This window comes from Rissa tridactyla, chromosome 17 (assembly GCF_028500815.1).
Source record: "Rissa tridactyla isolate bRisTri1 chromosome 17, bRisTri1.patW.cur.20221130, whole genome shotgun sequence".
In the NCBI taxonomy this organism is placed as follows: domain Eukaryota; kingdom Metazoa; phylum Chordata; class Aves; order Charadriiformes; family Laridae; genus Rissa; species Rissa tridactyla.
This window is the reverse complement of record NC_071482.1, coordinates 6,990,260-7,013,390: the sequence shown is the minus strand read 5'-3', so window position 1 is coordinate 7,013,390 and position 23,131 is coordinate 6,990,260. Positions and strand designations below refer to the sequence as shown.

General features: G+C 43.9%; 1 protein-coding gene across 4 annotated transcripts in view; it reads left to right on the top strand.

Moving 5' to 3' along the window:
• Positions 1 to 23,131, top strand: part of FLI1 (Fli-1 proto-oncogene, ETS transcription factor) — an 89,125-nt gene that overhangs the window by 29,124 nt on the left and 36,870 nt on the right. For all 4 annotated transcript variants that reach the window (XM_054223149.1, XM_054223148.1, XM_054223150.1 and 1 more), the window contains one exon: positions 21,085 to 21,296. In XM_054223149.1, the coding sequence (XP_054079124.1) occupies positions 21,085 to 21,296 (212 nt within the window). The remainder of the gene's footprint in view (positions 1 to 21,084; positions 21,297 to 23,131) is intronic.

The window sequence follows — 23,131 nt, the reverse complement described above, 5'->3', positions numbered from 1 at the left end:
CGTGGCAGGCAAATTTTCATTAGAGGCTGCAATAACAAGACACGGCTCTTGTCTCTCAATGCTCTATAGAACTGGGAAGCTCTTCTGCATGCAAGCGCCTGGCTTGCTAAGGACAAGTGCTTTCCAGCTAGCGGGGGGCACGCTGGGAGGTTTGCACCATTTTGTCTTGTTAGGCAGTCATTTAGCAAGTGCCATTTGTTGCAAGCTGCTTCTTAAAAAACAAAGGGGAGAGAAAATGCAGTTAAAATGAGTTTTGCCTTTTGAGCAAGCTCAGAGCCTTCCCCCGCTTCATGGAGTGCGGTTGGGTGCGGGGGCGTTGCAGGAGTGGAAACCCTGATCGCAGATGCGAGCATTTCACTTAGAGAGGGTGGTTCTTTACTCACCCTAATTAAAAAGATGCACAAGGTAAATAAGAAGATGCACAAGGTAAGCCAGACAGGCGACCTGGCCTCCTGATAGAGTCATTCACCTGCTTTTCCGGGCATGAGTGTTATTTGAGTGCTCCTTATCTTTTTTGGTCAAGTGCGCACAGGACTTTAGTTAGTGCAGGAGCTGAGAAATGTACCATGAAGTCCAGGTTTTCTCTCTCTAGTCATGCCTTAGCAGCGTGATGCAGGGTGGAATAATTTTCTGGAAATATTAGGAAATTCAGATATATTCCTTGCACACAAACAGCTGGAGCTTCAATTGTTGTAAACCCATTCTAGTGAAGGTAATGAAGAAAGCCTGGGGTTTGCCTCCTGTACTTTTAGTTGGACAATTACGTTGCAGATTAGACGGGCAATGGAGATCTGAGGTAAATTAAACATGGAGAAAGAGGCATGTGATTTGAGTAACGCAAAGAAACAAGTGAGCTGCCCCTGTGGAAAGCGAGAGTGAAGGTTCTGCACCCACCAGAGGCTAAGAGGGCAGCCCTGGCATTAGGCTGAAATGCATTTCCTCTTTGCCCGAAGAGACCTAAGAAATCAGAGGAGCAGTTCAACTGACGAGAGCTATCAGGCAGGCGAAAACGGCAAACAAGGCCAGCGCAGTTGTGAGCTGCCTCTGCATCAATACTCATGTCACCAAGCTGGGCTCACAATAAACACTCTGTATGATACGAGTGCACGTGTCAGAAGGCACTTGGTTCTGGATACCACATGGCCAGAGGGGCTTAGAGAAATAAGAGTGTACAAAAGAGAAGCAAGAAACAGGACAGTGTGGGGCTAATCGACTTCTCCAGAAGGACTGAAGGAGAAATGCTGGATGACATGGCAGTGCTCTTGCCAGCTCTTGTGGTATTTGGTATCCATCTGGAAAGCCTGAATTGCATTCTAATTACATAAGTATATCGGCATTTATTTAATAAAAGTGAGTTTCTTAGGATCACAGGGAAGAGCTAGGAATTGTCCTAAAAAGATTAAAACTCCAGCTGCAAATACAATTAGACTTTTAATGAAGATTATGTGCAATTAAAAGGCCCTTGGTGCATGTCTACATGGGCACTCCCAGCTGCTTTGAACCAGGACAGCGTGAAGCACGACGCAGAGACACTTGTGCTGGCCCCATTACAGAGCAGGAGAACTGCACAAACAGAGACTCCGCTGCTTGCGGACCTAAGGTGGTAAGTTGGGATGGCATGGCTGCGAAGCCTGTGGCTGTAAACCAAAGCCCTTAATTGCTTGCTGTATACATCCTCCTAATGATCATCATAACCTTTAAAATAACTAAAAAAAAAAAATAATAATGGCTTTAAGGGTCTAATTTTAGCCTAAGAGTGATGAATTGGCAAGGAAGGGGACAGGGAGAATCTGCAGATGCCAACAGGTCTAAATGCCAAGGATGCGCAACGATGACTTTAAGGGCTACAATAAGATCCAAGTAGCCTTATACCTTAGAGCAGGGCTGTCCAAATCAGAAACAGCTGGGAGCTGGCTTGTGCTCTTATCAGTTTACTTGATGGAAAAAGAAACTTTAATACGGTGCACTATGCAAACTTATCCTGCGGGCAGCCCTGCCTAAAGGTGAGGGCCAGTGAGGGGAGGGTATGAAAGTAATTTGATGGGTAGGTGATGCAGGGGAAGTGCTGTGTGAGCTCATCATTTTAAAATTAAACCTGGCAAAAGCCCAGGAAAGGCCTTTTTGGGAGACGAAGTCAGATGCGTTGTTCTGTGCCCCCCCCCCCGCCCAGCCCATTCCATTTCCATTATTCCTTCTATCACACAAATGATAAAAGAGGGGGCTGAATCATGTTTATTAATTCAGAACGACAATAGGACACCTGGACTAGCACCTGTCAGAATATGATGCAAATTAGCCCAGGAAATCTGGTCTTGATCAGTGCAGCCATAATGAAGCGCTAATAGAACTGATAATGATTTGAACAGTATTCATAGGAACAAGCTTTGCTCGGATATTGGCTCAATTGCATTAATTAATGCGGTACATAGAGAAATGCAGCGTTGCTCCCATTCACAGGGACTTCCTGATGGTTTTCTGTTGTTGTTTGTTTTTTACACAGACAAAACCGAGACTTATTATATTTGCAAACAATGGCATCATGGAGATGCTCTGATTTACTGCAGAGATAGAGGGGGGATGATGGTTGAAAGCTTAAATTAAAGCAGGATTTCCTTCTGTTTTCTCAAAGGAAAGGTTAACATTTGCTAATAACTGTCACAGGCTGTAAATGGCCTAAGTGTCATATGATGGATTTTTCTGATTGCTTTTAATCGAGGTTTTTAGAGATCATGGGGTGTAAACGAAGAAATGAACCGAATGTTCATGAGTTGAACAAACCTCAGGAGATGCGACTAAGATAAGAAAAAACTGTTCTGGCAATGAAGTAATAACAGGTTCTCTGCTTCCTGAGTTACACTAATTTTTATCATTATTTTAATGTTCTTTATTCTGTATCTCTCACTGAGATAAACTGGTCTGCATAGATGGATATATGCTTGCATAGGTTTTGCCAGTGGGTGGAGGGTTTTTTACCCTACAGAGATATTGAGTTGTTATATTATCTGTTTCAGCTCCCATGTGTGGTTTTTTTTTTTTTCCTCTCTCAAACTTCAGGCCAAATTTAGATGATGGGAATGAATTAGAATTTTACAATGTCCAAATCAGCTGAAAGATGGCAAGGCTGAGGCTAGGAACATGCAGATGATCTTTCCATGAAAATTATTATTTTTTGCTGAATGCCTCCTCGGGAGAAAGGGATAAATGGGAAGGTATTTCATTACCCTACCTGAAAATAAAGGACATGGAAATAATTCTCCAAACAAACTGAATCCCAGGAGTGGACTAATCTGTCCTGAATAGTGAGCACTGGGTTCTGATAAAAGGGTTTTGGTGTCATCAAATTCTTTGTCAATAGGACCCAAAATGCACAGAAGAATTTTTGTCTTGGTGTAGCATGGACTGCATTTTTCAGAAATTCAGGACCACTGACACATGTGGCTTTTGTTATGGTTTTTTTTTTTCTTTTTCTCATGACATCTCACTGTGGATTTGTAAATCGGGTGAAACAAATAGGTTTAGGCCAAATATATTGGTTACCAGGGTTCCTGTTTGCACTGCGGGGGGGCGGCCCATCGTGTCAGCTGCAGCGAAGTCCTAGTATAGAGCAAACCTTTAAAAAGCAAAGAAAGGTAGAGAGGGGACTATGCAAGTTTAGGCAAGAGCATATTGGGTGAAGTGCATGCAAATCTCCAGCTGACACAAGCTGTATCCTCTCCCACGAAAAACTTCATAATAATCTGTGCAGAACATCATTTCAGGATAAACACAATAATGCTATAAATACCCCAGGCCATTTCCTGTTGTTCTTACTGCAGCTTGCACAGCGTTTGCGTCTGGGCAAGGGTGTAACTATAATCCGCATAGTAACACATACATTAACCTTCATCTCGGCTTCTCTCGCTAATTGTTATGGGGGTGTTTTTCTTTCTAAACAAATGCATTGTTTGTCAGTTAACCTGTGGTTTGTTCCACTGAGCATAACATTCATAATTAATGAATCGAGCAATATTCTTTTCTTTATTTAAAGAATTTAGGGCAGCAAAATGGTAAACTTGTGTGCGTGAACAGATGAGTTGACCTGAATATAATGAGTCACTGTCACATACATTTCTCATCCCAGGTTATTGAAATTTATGCACATTGTTAATTTTGACTGTCATACTTAAAGGAAATTAAACCCACTTTAAAATATCAATTGGGATGAGCAAAAGGCAAACTCTTTCCTGAATGTCTTATGCTTGATATTTACTGAATTGTATATTTTGTTTAAGTGGATTTGTTATTTTAGTGGAAACAGAAGCAAAAATTACACTCACATCTGCTTGTTAATTGCATAAATACAAGGAGAAGATGCCAAAAAAGTTGCAGAGGGAAGCCCCTGACGTCTAATGTATGAATTAAGTCTTTAGACTGAAAGTTCCTCTAACTATACAATTTTTAACTTAGCAATTTCATTCAAACCGGTAATTTTTTTTAAATAGTGTTGGCAATGTGCTTTTTACTACACAGAACAAACTAAAAGCCTGGATTATGAATAGACTTTCCATCGAATTAAGCCAAAAAATTAGGGCATATATAAAAAAAGAACCTGGGCACCTCCAAAGAAGATATTGTACTACTTAAGTCTTAAAAGTTTCCTCCTGAAGTGAAAAACAAACCCAGATTTACATTACCCAGGTTTACTAAGCTTGGATCTGACTTCTACCTACGTGGTCGGTTTTAATCAGGTAGTCAATCCCATCTTCATTCAACAAAAGCAATTATAAATTGTTCCTCCAGTTTATATGAGAAAATGGTTAAAGAAGAGAATTTTGCCAAGATAGCATGAGATAGACAAACTGAAGAGAAACTGCCCCATTTGTGAAAGGAACCAGGCCCCAAGAGCTAATCCATTTGCCGCTATCCATGCGAAGAGAAAAAAATGCTCAGAAGTGGTGTGTTTTTAAAAAAGATCATTGTAAAACAATTTGTCTGTGAATGTGAACAAATGAGGCAGAGTGGGTGTGTGCAATGGATATGTTTCATGTGAAAGGCAAGGAAGGAAATGGGAATAGCAGGCAAGAATGGGGGAAAAAAGGCCTGATGAATGAAACAGAGACAGAATGCACTGTTCCTGCTCCTACTTATTGAGATTTTACCTCCATACAATTTTTATATTAACTGAGTTAAGGCAGGGAGTGGGATTTTCAAAAGCTTTAAATGAAGGATAAAATGTATTTTGCTTGCCTGATTCATATTTATGCCCTTGGAGATGTCCCTAAAGAAAACACCTTCCTTACATCTCACACGATGGCTCAGCATCTGAAGCAGTTCCGTGAGAATCCAGACAATCGGGCCCTCAGCCTGATTTTACTACAGTTGTGCTGTTTGACCTTCAGTGAATGATGTCTTTGTGTCTTGTTCGATTGTATGTTAAAGTTTTTCATAGATGAGAAAAGTGGTGTGAAATCTACTCCGAAACGTGACCTTTAGTATGTGAGATAAAGCAAGGCAATATTTTGACACTTTTAACAACCCCCACCTAACATTTTCTTTGATGGTACTAAAAAAAATTGTTTTCCTGGAAATTAACCCTGAGGTCTTCTGGCATTCCTAAACATGTTACGTCTACTGTGACGTGAAGAAGTAGCAGGGGAGAGTTGAGCATCTCTAATTACCTCAGTGGAAGATACGTAAAACATATCTTGCTGTGATCTGCAGAGGTCCTTTCCAACCTAGATACCTGTGTCAGCGGAGCTATGGGCCACGCTCCAGGTGTGCCATGCTAGGAGGGTGGGACAGACCAGTTGGGCACCAAGTGCTTGGAAAGGACAACCAAAGAGGGAGCTTAAACCATCGCCATTTCATTTTTTTCAGCTGCTTCCCCTACAGTTCATTGTTTTTCTGAAGTCAGGGACATGGTCTGATGGTCTGATCTGATCTGTAGCCCTTGGAAGCTAATTGAGACTACCCAGCTCTCCTGTGAAAACAGAAGAGAGGGTGCTCCACAGTCTCTGCTTCCCCACACCTACATTTATCTGTATCTTTAGCATGTTACCACATACAAGCTTTCGCGCTACCAGCTCTTGTTGGGAGATGACTCATATTTCCAGGTAGGCCAATCTATTCTCACACCTGCAGGTAGTGGTTTGGCAACATTAATATTTATTTTTGATCCCTCATTAGCTGTACTAACTGGTGCATGCCAGACTTCCAATCATGTAGCCTTTTGCGGTGCATTAACAAGTACCTCTGAAGCAAAAAATTTTCTGTCAGCTTCTATGGTGTAGCCAAACAGTGGGTGCCCATGTCTTCAGTCAGTGAATATTGTAAGCCAGCCTCTGGGTTTTCTGCCTGTCTTATCTTCTCATTCCCAACCAAAAGGAGTGAGTTTTGGGGAAGACTTGAATGTGTACAGCTCCAAGGCACAAGAGAGGCCCTAATATTTCTCAAAATCTCCCAAAGTGCTGCTGTAATGCCACCATCCCCACTTTATAGCTTTCTTCTGAGAACTGCAGTTGTTGTGTGAGCAAGTGCGTGGCATGCTAATACGAGCTCTTTCTTCCTGTGTTCTCTGGATTGTTCATGCCTAGCTCTCACACAGTGTTAATTTTGAAGTGCTTTACCCAAAAGGTCACTTTCTCTATTACCCCTGTTTTGCCACAGCTCTGTAAAAGTGTTTTGTCACCAAGTCACCCAACAGACCCCAGGTCCCCTCAAAGCTACATTGTGTGTGAGGAGCTGACTTTCTGTCTTACTGTTTATCGTATAAACATCATCTGAAGCAATGTTTCAAATCCCCTTTTTGTCCCCATTGAAGAGGAATTGTCTTAATCGTCATCACAAACTAACAGGAAGAGAAAGGGCAGGTAACGAAGAGGCACTGCTGAATGACTGAGTACTGGCTGGCAAAAATCTTGCTCTTAAGAGGATGCTGATGAGGAAAGTGACTGTTAGACCCGCCATGAGGAAGACACGCTACTTCCCTTGGATGTTCATGTGGTACCTTTCCAAACCAGTAAGAACCTGTGCCTTAACAAAGAGCATGGTTGTGCCTGCACTCCCTGAGCACTGGGAGGAGAATCAGACCCCCGGAGGATGCAGCTCAGGCTTGCAAGAGCTGGTCAGTCCAGTCTGTGGCAGGTGCCCCAGAAGGGAGCTGCAGTTTTTATTTGGTCCTTACGTGTGTCTCTTGGAGACCTCCACTTCCCTCCAGGATCAGAATCTGGCGTAGTTTTAGTTGCCATGATATCAAAATGCCAAATCTTAAAGACATTGAGGTACCTGCGCAGGCAAATGAAATCAGCCAGAGTTAAGAACTACACAATTTTCTTAAAATATTTCTAAGCATCTCATTGCTTCTGTAGGTGTCTGTATAAAGTCTTAAAAATATCATTAAAAGTCTACAGGCTATAACTGCTTAGATATTGAAATGTTGCCAGGACAGAGAGTGCATACTGTGTGCGTTTGAGTCAGAGTCATTCGTGCATTGACATCTAAGTGCACGGATATGCAAACAGCTGCATGGAAGGTCCGATCATACATTACCCCAAAGACAAAGGCAAAACTTCCACTGGTTTGCTGGCATGGTAGCAAGCCTAAAAAGGCTTAATTTGGTCCTGTCTCCAAAAGCTGTAACAGATTTCACTCTGCGTTTGTATCAGGGACGTATACGAGAAGATTCCTGTTAGATACGGTCTGACATTTTTCAACTTAGTGTCTTTTTGACAGAAAGAGGCGAATTTATTGAAGTCCTATCTATTCACTGGAAAGGTTAATTTTTGACAGTTTGCTGAAAGCCCTACTTGGTGCTTTCTCAAGTTTTCCAAGTTTTGTTTTGAAACTACTCTTTATTTAGAAATATAAGCCAAGTGCAATATTTTAAGAAAAATGAAAAGGTTAAAACTGCAACGAAACGTTCAGAATATCTGAGACAAAATATTTCCATTAACTTAAGGTGGACTTCTCTGGATAATAGTTTTGACTTTCTGTCCAATGTCAGGATTGGAAAATTTCTCATAGTCTCCATAATTTTCTCAGGATATGAAAATGGTATCTTGCCGTATTCTAGGTTTGTCCATCTCTTACCCTGCGGCCTTGACACCCACCTTTGCCCCTGATTTTACATAGAGAACTTTCACTTGAGTTGAACAAACGATTTTGCTGCCTAGATGGTAAATGAGCCCACATGTCCCAAGTATCACTCTAGTATTGAAACCACAGGACCATTTTTCTGTGCTTCCTGTACACTTCCTGCTCACTTGAAAGCTGAGGAAATGAAGTATGTTGAGGTGTGAACATTATTAGTGTATTTGTTTGTATTGTGAAAGCTCTAAGACAGCAGAGATACAGACCATGACCAAATATGGACCAGCGTGCCAAGGTGCTGGGCCCAGAAAACAGGAAAAAAAACCCTACCAGCCCATTCCCCCAAGGCATTTATAAACAAAATGTTAGACAAGCAGTGATATATTCCTTGCACTGCCCTGTCCATCTGGATACACAGGCAGGTATTGCCTGACACTCTTAGTCAGGGCAAAACATAATGTTGGTATTGGTTTGGGACTATGCCAACGTGTGCCTCAATTTGTTTTCTTTTTTTTTTCAGCCCTCAATTTCATTAACAAATCAGAAATGGGTTTTTGAAGGGCGGTTGGTTGTTGGGTCTTTTATTTCAGCAGTGCTCCCATTTTCTTCAGAAAGAACTGAGCAAAGACAAGAGCAGAACCGTCCCTGGCTCCAAGCCAGCTAAAGACAGTAGTAAAACGCGTACCCACTGCCTAGCACTGCCGAGGCCGCAAAGATGACACCCACATTCCTTGGGCCGGGGATAACTCCTTCTCTTGAGCTGCTTGAAAAATTCCAGCTGAGCTGATACCTACTTTTTTTTTTAATCCTAAGAGTTTTAATAGGAAGCTAGCGTAGGGTCTCACTTCTGCACAGAAACCGTAGTTGCCCTTCTGTAGGGTGGCTGTCTGGTTAGCACAGTCAGAATTGGGAGGGGGGGCTATTTTATTAGCCGGTAAAGCTGATTGATTTATTAGAGCAGAAATCTCTTGCTAGCTCCAACACAGGTTATTCTCCAAATGCAAACTCTATTTCATTTCACACACACAAAATAGCCAAAGTGCCTGTGTTATGAATAGGCCCCTTTGTTACCCTGCGAATCGACAAGACAGACTGTTTAGTTCATGTCTGTACATTAGCAAAGGAGGACGGGGTCTGTGAGACAGATGTGGCCTTTAATTGCATGGAAATATTAGAAGATCGTTAAGCCATTTTTGACAGGGTTTTCCTCTGACTGAGGGAGCAGAGCGGTGTTTCAGGGAAGGCGCAAGGAGCAGCCCTGTCTTGCCGGCCCCACAAATAGGACCTTGTCCTACTCCCTCACTCCAATGCTAAACAAAACCAGAGGAGATTTAGTCAGAAGCCCCACTTTCCTGCCAGAGCTGCTAGAACTACATCTCAGAAAGAACTCTCTTTAAATTGCATCTGATAAAAGGCTTTTCAACACAGCTCAGGGGACTTGCCCTGTTAGAGATAAGACCAGCCGTATCAGCTCTGCTAAGAACATGGAGATGTGCCGAGAGGCCTGCTTCTTATTTATGTTAGCATGATTGGAGTGTAAGAAACTCTTCAGCAAAAGGAAAACATACTGCAGGCATCTCGGAAAACATCACAAAGTGTTGCATGTAAAGGCAGCCCAATTTTCTATAGGAAAGCAAGCTTTGTTTTTGGGGGGGTGGGGGGGGCTAGGTTTTAATCTCGGTTTAGCTACAGTCTTCCAAATGACTTCTAGCAGAGTGTTTGGTTGCTTTGTGTTGCTTCCCATGCTGTAAAATTAGTGTAACAACCTCATCTCTGTCTGCGTGGCACCCCTGAGATACTGGCTTTGTCTATACATTGCTATCAAAGTAGGAGCCTGACAGCTCCGTACTTCACAGTTATCAAGCCAGAGCTAATGATTTTCATTACAAAAAAAAAATAAAAAAAAAAATCAAAAACCACAAAGCGAAACAAAATCCAGAAAACCATGACATTAATTGCTACAGGTGGGGATTTGATAAGGGACGGTGTGGATCACGTGGAGGTCTGAGCAAAGGTCCTAGAGATGACAGAAACCTGACAGAATCAGCCCGAAACTGGCCCTTGGGTGTACATGTTTTTGGCATCACCTCCGGCAGAGGAGAGCGCTGGGATGCAGAGCTGAGCCACCTACCTAAAGCCACAGCACTGAATCGCTCTCAGCGCTTGGATTTGGCTGCTGGCTCCCCGCTCCCTCCCTCCCAAACACGCTGTGACCCTGTGCTTTGTGCCTTGCCTGCTTTCCCTGCAGCAAAACATGCGAAACTCCCTGCCATGAACTCATTCACGGCCTCTGCCTCCCTGCTCTGCTTCACCCGGCTGAGGGGAGCCGGGGAGAAGAAGCCATTACTTCTCCCAGGTGTGAAAAACTATCCCTGAGCGCAGCCTTCTTGAGGTGGCAGTAGCAAGAGATCTCATTTATCTAAGCAAAGCTCCGAGCCCTTCTCAGTACCATGCTGATAAAACCAACAGACTTTCTGTTAATGGTTACTGATAAGAGATTTTGGTAATTTTTTTGCTCAGCCTCGGAGGAGAATAAGTTTTGCTTTTGTCTAGCGGTTCCAGCCCTAGAATAATACTTGTCACTTCTATGACCTCCTTCTTCCAAGAACATTGGAGCACTCCAGAAAATCTGAGCTCATTCAGGGGCAGGCATCATACCGATAGGGAAACTGAGACATGGGGACATTAACACAACTGTAAAGTAGCCTTTTTTTAATTTTTACTCTCAGATCTCCTGCTTGTTGAGTTAGCCAGGAGGCAGCATTCACTGGGCAATTCTAGCAGACGGGACACCAGAGGTGGAGTTAGATGTATATATTTAGTCTGTATGTTTGTCTTCAGCAATAGCTTCACTATAGCGTTAGGCAACAGAAGCTATTTTACTATTGCAGTTTCCTGAAACGAGTGTTGGTAGGGTAGTCTTTCCTCTGTGGTGTTTGCTATCCCTAGGAAGAACAGCACCTTGTCAACTCCTTTTTGTACTGTAGTGTTAACCTTGGGTTCCAGCCCAGGTGCCGGTACAGGATTTGAACCCATCACTTTTTGTCCAAGAGGTAAGAGTGATGGCTATCCCTGAATTCTTCCAGGACCTTTCTCTTGCAGCGAAATTAAAACATCAGTGTTTCTTTGTAAAGAAATGAAAAGCCCCTGGGAACTTCCAGTGGTGTAAACTGGGTTTTCCTGTTCAAGTATCTCGATTGAGATTGACAAAGAAAATATCTCAGTGTAATCCTGCTGGGCTGTTTTCCTTGGAATGCCACGAGCGGGCTTGTTCGCAAAATCTCTGCTTTTCCTATAGGCGTATGCAGAAACAATCTCGTCACTGGAGCCACAGGGGCTGGGCTCGCTGCACAAGAAAAACACAGATCCATGCCATCCCAGCAGGGTGGCAGCCCTCAGTTCCGCTGCCAAGTGGAGGAGACCAGTTGGGAACTGGATAAGGAGCCAGCAGGGTATTCTGCAGAAGGCATCAATGCACGCCTTTATTAAGCGCTCAGCTGGTCAACGATGGCACCTGTATTTGCAGCCAGGATCAGTGGGCAAAGGAAATGGAAAACCTGGTCCGGGTATTGTTGCTAATTGCTCGTCTTTCAGCCCGTCTGTCTCATGAGGTTTAAACCTAATATTTTAGTGGGATTCAAGGGACTGTGGCTCCCAACTTCCGCTAAATATGAATGCGACTTGTGTAACTTCAGGCTTTTTTTGAAAATCTCAACTTTGGGACTTATTCATCCCAGTAAATGCCATTTTTTCTGGTTAAGAGGCAGATAACAGTTTCACAGTGCTCTATCGAGCATATGCACATGCTTCTTGGGGAAGAAGTAGGTTCCTATGAGTCCTGAACCACCACTCCCATTTCCTCTTATCTCCATACTTCATGTGATGCACACTTGACAACAAGCCTAAGTAACCAGCTCTGGGCTGAAACACGGAATTTATCCTCTGAATATCACGAGCACTGAGACCCTGAACACAGATTTAATCCAAACGTAACTCAGGGACTGGGGCAAAACCCAGTGCGCAAATAGACTGGAGCCCTAATGTTCGAAATCTCAAGCCACATCTGGTTTAGGATTCAGCTGCAGGACTGCGTTGGACTTGTATTTGCCCCCTCTGATATAGTGTCCAGACCTTGCAATATGCACCGTGGATGTCAGTGATGGATTATGCCTTTTATTTCCTTTTGGCTGAACCTTTCCATCGCTAAACATTCCCTAGGTAAGAGGCGTTGAGCTTTGCTCAGGACTCTTACCCCTGTTTCAGGGGAGAAGCACATACTGCGCTCTCTCCTGGAGACTCTGCTTTGATTCTCCCATGCTGTTGTTTTTCCTTAGTCTGGAATAAGTCATCTTGGGCTGAAAGTGCATGTTTTGTTCTCTGCGGATGGAAACATAACAGCACCCGATGAATGTTTCCTGATGGGCTTCCTGCGATTGTGAAGGGAATGGTGTCAGAGAACAAAACAGGATACGATTGCGGTGTTTGTGAATGTAACTGGGACAATGGTATCAAAGTGAAATAAAAAATAATGAATGGGCATTGGTGTAGCGGTGAGTCAGAGCTCGGAGAAACCTGAAATATTTGTGTCTCTCTAAACTGCCACCTCCCAGATCTTGAATTCCTGGGAGAACACTCTTTTTACAGCTTCCAATAATTTGGCAGTAGGAACCTCAACTGAAAAGATAAGATTTTGTCGTTTGCACCTATTCCTTCATGCTTTTAAGACTCCGCTTTATGTCTTTTTCCAAGGCAGCCTGTTAAAGAGGAGGCCCGTAGATGTGGCATACCCTCTCTCATGACAAACTCCCCAGTACTTTTGGGTTTCTCATTTTATTGTTTTCCTTTCTAGGGTGAATAATTTATATTGAAAAGATTCGATTGCTCTTTGCATGTGGAAAACAAAACCAGCAGGATCATTATATAGTGTCAGCTTCTGGTATGAGTAAAAATACCACCAAAAAGCTCTCCTTTCAGAGAAATGGTGGCACTATTGCAACAGGCAAATGCAGTTTAAAGTGAGCTCAAGTTTTCTGAAACAAAGTGCTTGGTCAGTCTGCAAACTCCCGATGAAATATTTGCACTGAAAAGCAGCCTCTGGCACCTCATGAAGGAGCGGAGTTGGGCAGTGGGTGCTTCAGGACAAAGCTGAGGTCAGCACAGAATTTCTGCGTAGCAATAGACTGCATTTATTCTTCAGGATAGTTTGGGTTTGTCAGGAAGCCAGACTCTGAAACCATCTTACAGTTTCCCTCCATGTGTCTTCAGCAGAAAAGACCATAAAAATGCTACAATAATATTTACTGAAGTGTGTATGTTCACAGTTATATCCATGTGTCTCTGTTTACAAACGCATCTGCTAAGGGCAAGTCAATTATTTTACAAGGGTGAGGGAAAAAAATTAAAAGGAAGGTGAATTAGAGCTAGGTGGATTTGACTGCCCAGCTCTGCAAAGCAATCACCCCCACGGTGTCAAGTTATTTTTAGTGAGCGTGGGCAACTTTGGAGCAGAAAAGCTGTGGGCAGAGATCAGTGGTGATATATGCACAGTAAACTGGTCGAGGAGAGTGTTAATACATGGGAAAGCCTGACCGATTTTCTGGAAACATGACATGGCTTGGAAAAGATCTTGAGATCCTCCCACCTCAGCAGAGTTATTCTGATTAATTCACGGAGGCGAATCTTTTTGTAGTTAAATTAGCTGCCAAAAAAATGAAATCTGGCTCAAGCCATGCCAATGGCAAAGCTTCCAGCACTTTTAACAGGCTTAACATTTCACCCCCAAGGTTCAGTACTCATCCTAAATCATCTTACCTGTCTTGGTTGGCAGAACTGGGCAGGAATTCTCCCAAACCTTCTGGGAACAGAAGCCAAAAGCTGTGATTTGTCCCTCATGCGCTAGTGGGCAGGCAGCTCATCCGCTGCTCCCAGCATGTATCCGTACCAGCAGGGTGTGCAGCACCCAAGACGGGTAGAAGCGCTTAGGGAAATCCCGATCTATAGGCCGGGGGATACGGGTAAGCCGGCTGGAGACCGGCCTGGAGGCTGCATGCTCCAGAGCACGGCTGCCGTTCTCTTTAAAGGAAGAGCTGCAGCCTCCAGGACTTAGGAACTTAGATGATGGAAATGTCACCATTTATCAGACATGTCCAGTCTCTCTAGCCTCAGATTTCACCATATTACTTTTAAGAGGTCAAGAGGCCACAGCAGTAATTTGGGCAGGTTCTTTTATTTTTCCACTTCCTCTCCTGGTCCTGTGCTGAGACCACACAGAGGTGTCTCCTGGAGATTTCCCTGGGGCTGGTGCCCCTAAACCTCCTTATCATCAGCCCTAATGCAGCAACTTGCTGGGGAGGAGTACTGTGACCTGGTTATTCCCATTTGGTGTTGTGCCTGTTGGAAACAAACCAAAATAGGCTCTGAACCGATTTATGTCGGTTCTCAGCCTAGACCGAGAAAAAAAGTCGTTGGTCCAGATCATATAAACATGTGCATGAAGTCAAAGGCTTTTCTGAAAAGTCAAGTACAGAAGCATGATGTAATATTTTTTTTCTTTTTGAGTCAGGTTTTGGGGATCTTCAGATCAAAATAATAAAGCATTCATTTTAGTAGCCTTCTTTTACCTGCTTGGCATGAAATTTCGCGGAAATAGTGAACATAAAAAAAGGAAGATATATTTCCTTATGAGAAATTTTGCAAACTCATTTTGCCCCATTTTTTAGCTGACTAATTTCAGTGGTTTTTTTGCTATGTATGCCTACCTTATCCCTGCTTTGTTTCCCCCTAGCATGAGTTACTAAGTTGTGGTTTCCCATTTATTTGAATTGTGAAGAAATGATGCTGTATTCTAAGGCTGACAAATTACGCTCCAATGTAGTACTCTGGGTGGAGAGCAAAAGAAAGGCAGGCTGAGCTGCAGAGGAAAGCTTGCCTCCCAATTTGTCCAGGTAGTGACCTGCTTTGTATAGTTTTGAGCAAGTCTTCAGTGCGGAGTAAGAGCAAAATTATTGCAGTGTGGGATGTCATCAAAATAATTAAAGGAAAGCCTTCCTTTATACACAAAGCAAGCCTCAAATCTGCAGAAACTTTATTTTAAAGGTATGCTGCCTTCTTCTTAATCCTTAGTCTTGCTATTGCAGCAGTGAAAGTGAGACTGCATCTCCTCTGTCCCTCCTCCTCAGGGCAGGGACAGATCTGTGGCATGAATTACCAGCATTTGGGTTGCCACAACCCGAATGCCGTCAGTTCAACTGGAAAATACTGTGACCAGAAAGCTTTGTCGGTCACTGTGCAATGCTGCAAGTAGATAGAAGAGGCAAAGAGCAATGCACTTTGGCAGCGAGGGCTCTCAGCCTGCTGTTTTCACTCCAGCCTTATGATGGATCTCTGGTGCTAGCTGCGGCCTGCAAATCCCCTGCTGTAGAGGCAGGCCTTAAATTGATTGTGAAGGGCACAAGATTGGATTGTGGTTGTTAGCAATAAAATGCCTATGATTATAATTTTCCAAGGGGAGTTATGTGGAGTCCCTGCACCAATCACACAATATCCTGTAAGGAAGGTGGAGTGGCGTGAGCAAACCTCAAGAAAAGTGTGCTGAAAAAGCTGCAGAGGTCTTGCTATCTTTTTGTTTTGGTTAGGTGTAAAGACTGGATATGTTAGAGTGGGGGATTGCACTCCAGGCCTTGCTTTGAATAACCGGAAAAATTCCTGTTTGTTTTCCAGTAACAGCACTGGAGAAGGCTCTGGGCCCCACAGAGCTTGCAGCGTGCACGGATCAGGGCAACAGAGGACTGAAGGGAGCAAAAAGGCACAGATAGATAGGTTAATGCCTTGCTAAAGGTTATGCCAAAGATCGAGGGCAGGGATGAGAATAATATTCTGCCTTCTTGCCTCCTCATTCAGTGTCCAATCCATCCGAAGTTGCTGCCCCAAGATCAACACAGACTTAGCTCCTTTTTAAATTTGACTCATTTTCTTGTAAGTCTGATGTTATCTCTTTTCTGCTTGAATGAGATGTTGGCTGCAGAAACGCTGACTTCTAACACTGCAGTGCCAAAGTCATTTCTATTCAAGGAATAGATCCTCTGTGCTAACCTCAAGCTGTGTGTAAGGCTAGTTGCTGCTGGTACCTCATATTTCGGTGCTTTGCATCATACATCTGGGCTCTTCAGACAGTGGATTTGTGTTGGTAACGTTCTCTTTCTAAAAGTATTTCAGGAATGATTTCCTCACAGGACTAAGAGTGGCGAAAGTATATTATTGGAGGAAAAAAAAAAAAAAGAAAAGAAAAAAGTCACCCCACTAGAGGTAGACGTAAATCTTTCCATGCATGGCATGATGGTTCAAGTACTCAGCATTTTCTTCTAAGTCAGACTTTGTGGAGGAGGATGAACCTTTGATGTTTAGCAATGCCTTTTAAATGTGGTTATGGCCAGAAAAGTGAACGTGAAGAGCTCAAAGTCAATATTTGGTGAATACACATTGCATGCACCTGGAAAGAGCCGTTATTGTAGGCAGTGGATTATACCTGGGATGAAAGCACTGCCTACTGTCACCTCACCAGCTCTTGTTTTCGTGACCTTTCTCACAGAGGTGAAACCGGGGAACTGGGAACTTGTAGCGAGCTTTCCTTGCCAGTGAACTTTGGATAAGGTTAAAAACCTGAACTTTTTGGGGCCTTGTCCAAGACAAACCTCCAGAGGTTAGCGAGGACATCAGGACAACCCAGGGAGGGATGTCTTATTAGTGCAGTCATCAATGCAAGAAAGACTGTGTCAGGGACTGTGAGGAAAATGGTGATGATGATTCACATCATAGGTCTGCATTGCACAGTTGCCCCTGACTTTTACCTAGGGGTGGTTTCTCAGACCCATTCCGTTCATATATTGGCTCAAATGTCCTGCTCAATTACTTCAGTGAAAACTTTTACTAAAGCTTGCACGCCACCTCCATTTCGTGGTAAGGAATCAGGATAACTTGCTTGAAGCACTGGTGGACTGTCAGCCCTCCCCACTGTGCTACCTGTGTGACCAGAAGAACAGGCTGCCTTTCCCGCAGCACATAGGGACAAAATCCAAGTGTGCCTCACCTTACTGTAGCCTTAGACCTGGGATCTGGGTCTAGATGGCTCGTCTGAAAAAAGGAAAACTGCAAATTCAACCTTGTACAACTCTAAACTGTTATTAATAATGGTCATATGACATTTTCAACTCGAAGGGATCCAGAAGTGTGTGCCAAGTCTAAGCGCAGTTGTTTCAGCAGCCATAGCAATGGGAGCCTTTCATTTGTGGCAGTCCACTGGTGGGCTGCCCTTCACAGGGAGTTGAACCTACCTCTCTCTGTGCTGCGAGCTGCCGTAGACGGGACTTGCCACATTTATGCCAGGAATGTGATTAAAAACTGGAAAAACTGAAGCTAGCCTTTTCCCAGAGGCAATATAATGTAACATATATGCCAGAATAATACACACAAGACCCCTGTCTCAGACTCAGTCTGGCCAGCTCAAGGACACAGCCGGGGAGGCAACAGCATGGGGGGAGCCCTGGTGAGCTGTGGCCTGTCTGGCTAGGTTATGTTAGCGCCTTTAACGCCTCGACGTGTTTTCCCAGTTGCCCGTCGCCAAATGCTAAGCAACTCTCGATTCCAGGGGATAGAAATTTTCCCTCTGGTACTCAGTTTAACTGTTGATCTTTTCCTCAGCCAGAACTGAAGCCAAACGCTTCCTGAACGGATTAGTCCTTCAAAACTGAATCTGGCCAAGCAGGGCCTCTGATAGTGAGTACAAGGAAGGTTGTACACGTTCCCCACCTGGGTCTGTAGCTGGACACTCTGGCAGGACCAGCCGAGCCCTGTCCTCTTCCAAGAGAGTCCCAGGTAGTCCTTACTGTTAAGACATTATCTGAGTGGTCCCCATGCCCTGACCCTGCCAGCTAAAGGCTACCTGTTGTTTGCCACCCCTTTGTTTTTCTCTTAAGCCGGACACGTACACCCCGCAGAGAAGCTGATTGCAGCAGGGCTTGGCTTCGTGCCACCCAACTTCCCTTGCATGCAATCAGCAATACTTGTTTGCTATTTGCATGCACGACCCAGGTCGTAAGCAGGTGTTACAAGCCACTATCTCTGCCTGATCTGCTCTGGGTGTCTTCAGTTCCCCCAGAGCCTTGAGTGTGTAGCTGTTGCGGCTGTAACTAACTCAGGGTTTAAGCTCAAACGATTCCTGGCTCAGTAACTGCTTGAGCCTGCCATGATGGCAGCCATCGTGTTTGAATTTCTTTTCCTGCGTGCAACAGAGTTTTAAAGACAGTAGAGTTTGCAGTCTGTCTGCATTCAAGCAGCAAAACGCTCAGCTTTCTCGGTGCAACTGCTGCCTGCCTGTGAGATTATCGTTGTCCCCATTAACTGTTAGCTGTAGGCAGGGCCCAGAAGCCGCTTTGTCTTTCAAGAAAGATGCTTATCCGAGGAGGCAGGCTTCTCCATCAGATATTCGGCGTATCAGAGAAAAGTGTGTACTTGCCTGCATATGTAAAGATAGTTGTACTTGGATGCAACCCTAATCATTGATCCTAGTCCAGAGGTGTTCTTTGGGGTGGGTTTGTGAGGGGGTTTTCTGGGGGGGAGGTGGCCAGAAAGATCCCTGCTTTCCAAATTTTTCCCCGCCAGAACCTTTCTTCAGAAGAAAAATGGCTTTAGGCAGAAAAAGCATTTTCCCAGATATTGTTTCCCTAAAAAAACCCCAACTTTGTGTATGTTTTTAGACTGGAAATCTCCAAACCAAAACATTTTAAAATTTTATTTCATGAATTTTCAGTGGTACTCATGGTTTCCGTGCCTCTGACCAGTAGTATCAATGCATAGCTGAGACTGGGTCTAGACAGTTGTCTCTCCAGCACCCCAGGTATTTGGGGTTCACCTCATGCCATGATGTAGGGATCCCCACATTTTCTGTACGGAGAGGAAGCAGAGGCTCACAGAAGATGTGTCATTTAGGAACCTCGGCCTGACATCCTGACTTCAGCAAACCAGAGAAGTGGCAAGTCACTATATCCTTACCTCTGATGGAAAGGCTTGCTCTCTTTTAAGAGCTGTCATCAGAAGATCTTGTGTTCTTCTGCCTTTCTACACAGGCAAAGTTTACAGCCTGGAGATAGTCTCAATCCCTTTAAAGGAGTTTCTGACACAAGGCTGTGATCATATGGGATTACACCACAAGGAAATTCTTCCGAGGGGCACCTTCCACTCCATACCTTACTCTAATTAAAGCTGAAAAAGGGAGGGGTTATTTTTGAAAGGTTGTGGATCCACCAAGAAAAAGCTGCTGGAAAGGATGAACGCAGTCTGAGCTCCTTGCAATATGCACCTTTAGGCAGTGTTGGGTAAAAGCTCTGATTTTTGTTGTTTAAAAGCAATAGTCATCACAGCTGATCAGTGTGAGAGGTTGCTCACAAAATTTTTATAGCAAATACTGTAATTTCAGCAGGACTCATGCAGATGTTTGAGGGTTCCCCTGAATTCAAGCTTAGTCAGGCCCACTTAAACTCTAGGCTACTGAGGCTTATTTGGTTTTATTACGTGATCCGAGATGTGAGATAGAAAAGTGCTGATATTTGTAAATGCAGAGCACTGACCTGACTCTTTCTTTCTAAGTGGGTTAATTTCAAGCTGAGAGGGATTCTCATATTTACCCAGTAGACCCTAACTATTGACATTTTTTGTGATGATATCATGAGCCTGGTAAGATCTGATTTGCGCTTAGATTCTCATGTAATCGGAGGATTCCAGCAGCTGCACTTTTCTAAGTTTTCAGAATTTCTGTTTCCCTCCCTGGTCATGGAAAAAGTTTGCAAAACTAACCTCAGAAATGACTACTGGGGGGAGTGAGGGAGAGCGCGAGCGCAATAATTTATTATTCTTAAAAGCTCATGTTTTGGACTACGTCTTGTGAATTTGGAGCGCCGAGGGTTTAGCAACACACCAGCTTTCAAAGCAAAGACAGTGTCTGTGTGTTCACGGGTAACCCACTGCTGCACATTGATGTTATGGGCCTTTTGAATTCTCAGCCCACAGGGTAGGTGGGTCTGTTGCTCTCTTTGTTTTGGAGGTCTGCTCCATTAACTCACATGAAAGTAGTGTGTGCTTTTAGTTTGGGAGGTTCCTTGTTCAGTTTCTGGCTTGCCAGCCATAATGGCAGCTGTGTTATGTGCGGTTAGCTTAGCTCCATAAAGAACATGCAGACCCTGTCAGATGCACTTTGAACAAGGCAGGCCTGTGCCAAAGCCTTTATGAGCCTGGCATGCTTCATTTAGAAAACCCAAGCGCATCAATGCAGGGAAATTGATAGTCAAAACTTTTTGTCAACATTTGGAGTTTCAGCAGGGGAAAAAAAAGGATGACAATTTCCTGTTTTTAAGCATTTCTAGAAATGCACAGTTTGGTAACTCACGAGTCCTAGATTTCCCACAAAATAAACAAAAAGGGTAAAGTAACGCATTTTTTATCCCACCACTAACACCCATAACTCTGACCTGTACTGACTGCTTCTCCTTCGCTGGTAACCTCAAAATATAAACACCACACAAACCCCTTTGAAAGAAGATGTATAGACCTTCAAACGGCACTCCAGAAATGTTGCATACTACATATCTCTTTGGCTGGGTTTGGACCAGCAAGTGCAGGCAGGTGGGCAGGTAACTGTATGAAATCACAGATGAGGCTGCTTAGAGCAAGCAATGAGAATGGCGTAGCACCCAGCAGCCACCTTTACTGTTTGCAGAAGTCAAGTTAACCTTAACTCTTGCCCCACCCAGAGCAACACAGCAGCCAGCAAAGCAACCCACTGGTTTTGCATACGGGTTACTGGACCCCAAAGAATCTGATTCAATCTGCAATCCTGGCAGATGGCAATTTCAGACAGTGCTGGGCAGCTGTGGGGCCCTTGCAGGTGCTCACCAGCTCAAAGAGAGAATAAGAGTGGAGTTACTAGTTTAGTCATGACTCTGAGCTCTTGGTTTTTTTTCTCCTCAGGAGGCTCTGTCGGTGGTGAGCGACGACCAGTCCCTCTTTGACTCCACGTACGGCGCCGCCACTCACCTCCCCAAGGCAGATATGACAGCCTCAGGGAACCCTGACTATGGCCAGCCGCACAAAATCAACCCCTTGCCTCCTCAGCAGGAGTGGATTAATCAGCCCGTCCGGGTCAATGTAAAAAGGGAATATGACCACATGAATGGATCAAGGTAAGGAACGACCCTTTCTGCATCTACTGAATCTCAAATAAAAGCAAAGCACATATTGTCCATTCGTGCTCTTGTCCTGCATATCAACAAAGTCCACTCTTTGCGTAGGACCATATCCCACTCCCTCCGGAATTCCTTTGTCACTCATTTTTTAATGGTCTGAGGATCTTACTCTTGCAGTTCTGCAGCGTGCATCTCTACCAGTCTCCACGAACGCTGTACAGACTGGGACATGAAACTGCCAGGACAGAGTTCATGCTGCAAACACTGTTGTAAATTACACATTTCATCACTTAGTCCGGCATCCCACAAATGTGCCATGGTTCAAGGAACTCCTGAAGATGGAGTCGGTTATGCAGGAACAGTCGATGTTTGTACCAGTGCTCCCAGAGTGAAGCTAGTGAAAGCTGCACTGGGCTGTATGGGCTTCACTGGAGGGCACTTCTTGCATCTGTAACTAGCTTCTTGCTTCACCAGGGCTGAAACAACCATATGAAACTGGAGAGCTATTTGATGGAGAAGGGAAAAAGAGGAGACTGAGGTCCTTTATGGCAGTCTGTGAGGTGTAACAAAACAAAAGGCATATACCCATGTCTTCAGTGTGAATATATCTGACCACTGGTGAAAAAGAGAGTTCAGGAGTAGATTTGGGCTGTGCTGTTGACCCTCTAGGGGACGCTGGTTATGATGTGTCTGGAGCTTTTAGCCAAAGAGGTAGGAGGCCTGCCCACCATCATTTGTAGTTAGAGCTGGGGGAGATGGATCATTTCCCTGTCCAATGAGAAATTCAAAGATTTGAAAAAAATTTATTATCACAGCTCAGATTGTCTCTTTTAAAAACATTTCTACAAGTTCAAAGCCCAGGAAAAAATTTCACCTTCTTGGACAAAATCTTTAGCTGTTGAAATTTCAATATTTTTCAGTTTTCAGTATATTCGATAAAGAAAAGCTATTTTATTTTTTAACATTACGTTTTAAAGTTCATATTAGTTTTAAATCTGACCTTAATTTCAAAGTCACAAACATTTCTAACATTTGTACAATGTTAATCCAGGACAGTTAAACAATAAGGGGTTTTCTTCTTTAGGGTTAGTTTAGGGCTTCTGTACCAGCCTGTTTTCCTGGTTTCTGAGAACCTAGCAAAGTGTAGAGTTTGAAACAGAAAGCAGCCTCACACTTTCAGACTTCTATAGCGAGATGATGGTGTTAAGGACTTCAAACAGCAGCATGTTCTTTTTCCTCGTAAGTATACAGTAGATGCTGATTTTACTATAAGATAAAGGTCTTTGCGTCAGTTGGTCTTTGATGGTGATCATTTGTAGACTGAATTTAATCTTGCCCAATTGCACCTTATTATCATTTCTGGACTTCATAAGAACTACATGGATATTTGTATTAGTGTTTCCAGTCTCAGAATTGAGGCTGAAACATGGGAAAAATAGTTATTTCCTGAAAAACACCATCCCTGGATAACAGAGGCAAAAGGATGGATCTTGAGAATACCATCAGGTTGGGGTTTTTTGATAGTCACCAGGACTACCTTTGGCTACCAAGGCTAGTCTCCTTAAGCTATCCCTAAAATCTTTGAGGGCAATGCAGAGTGGGATCCTGACTGAATGAGCGAGGCTTGTGCATGGTGCTGTGCGGGTCTGAGCTCTCCATCCCGCGGAGAGGTGAACCAGTCGTGAGAATGGAGGTGGCAGAACCAGCCTCACGTATGGCACAGGCAACATGCTCCCACGATCATGTGAGGAAGCCCTTTGTAGCTCTGCATCAGTTGCTCACGCCCATAGTGTCAGACCGACACACAGAGAGTGTTTCCTCCCATTATGCTA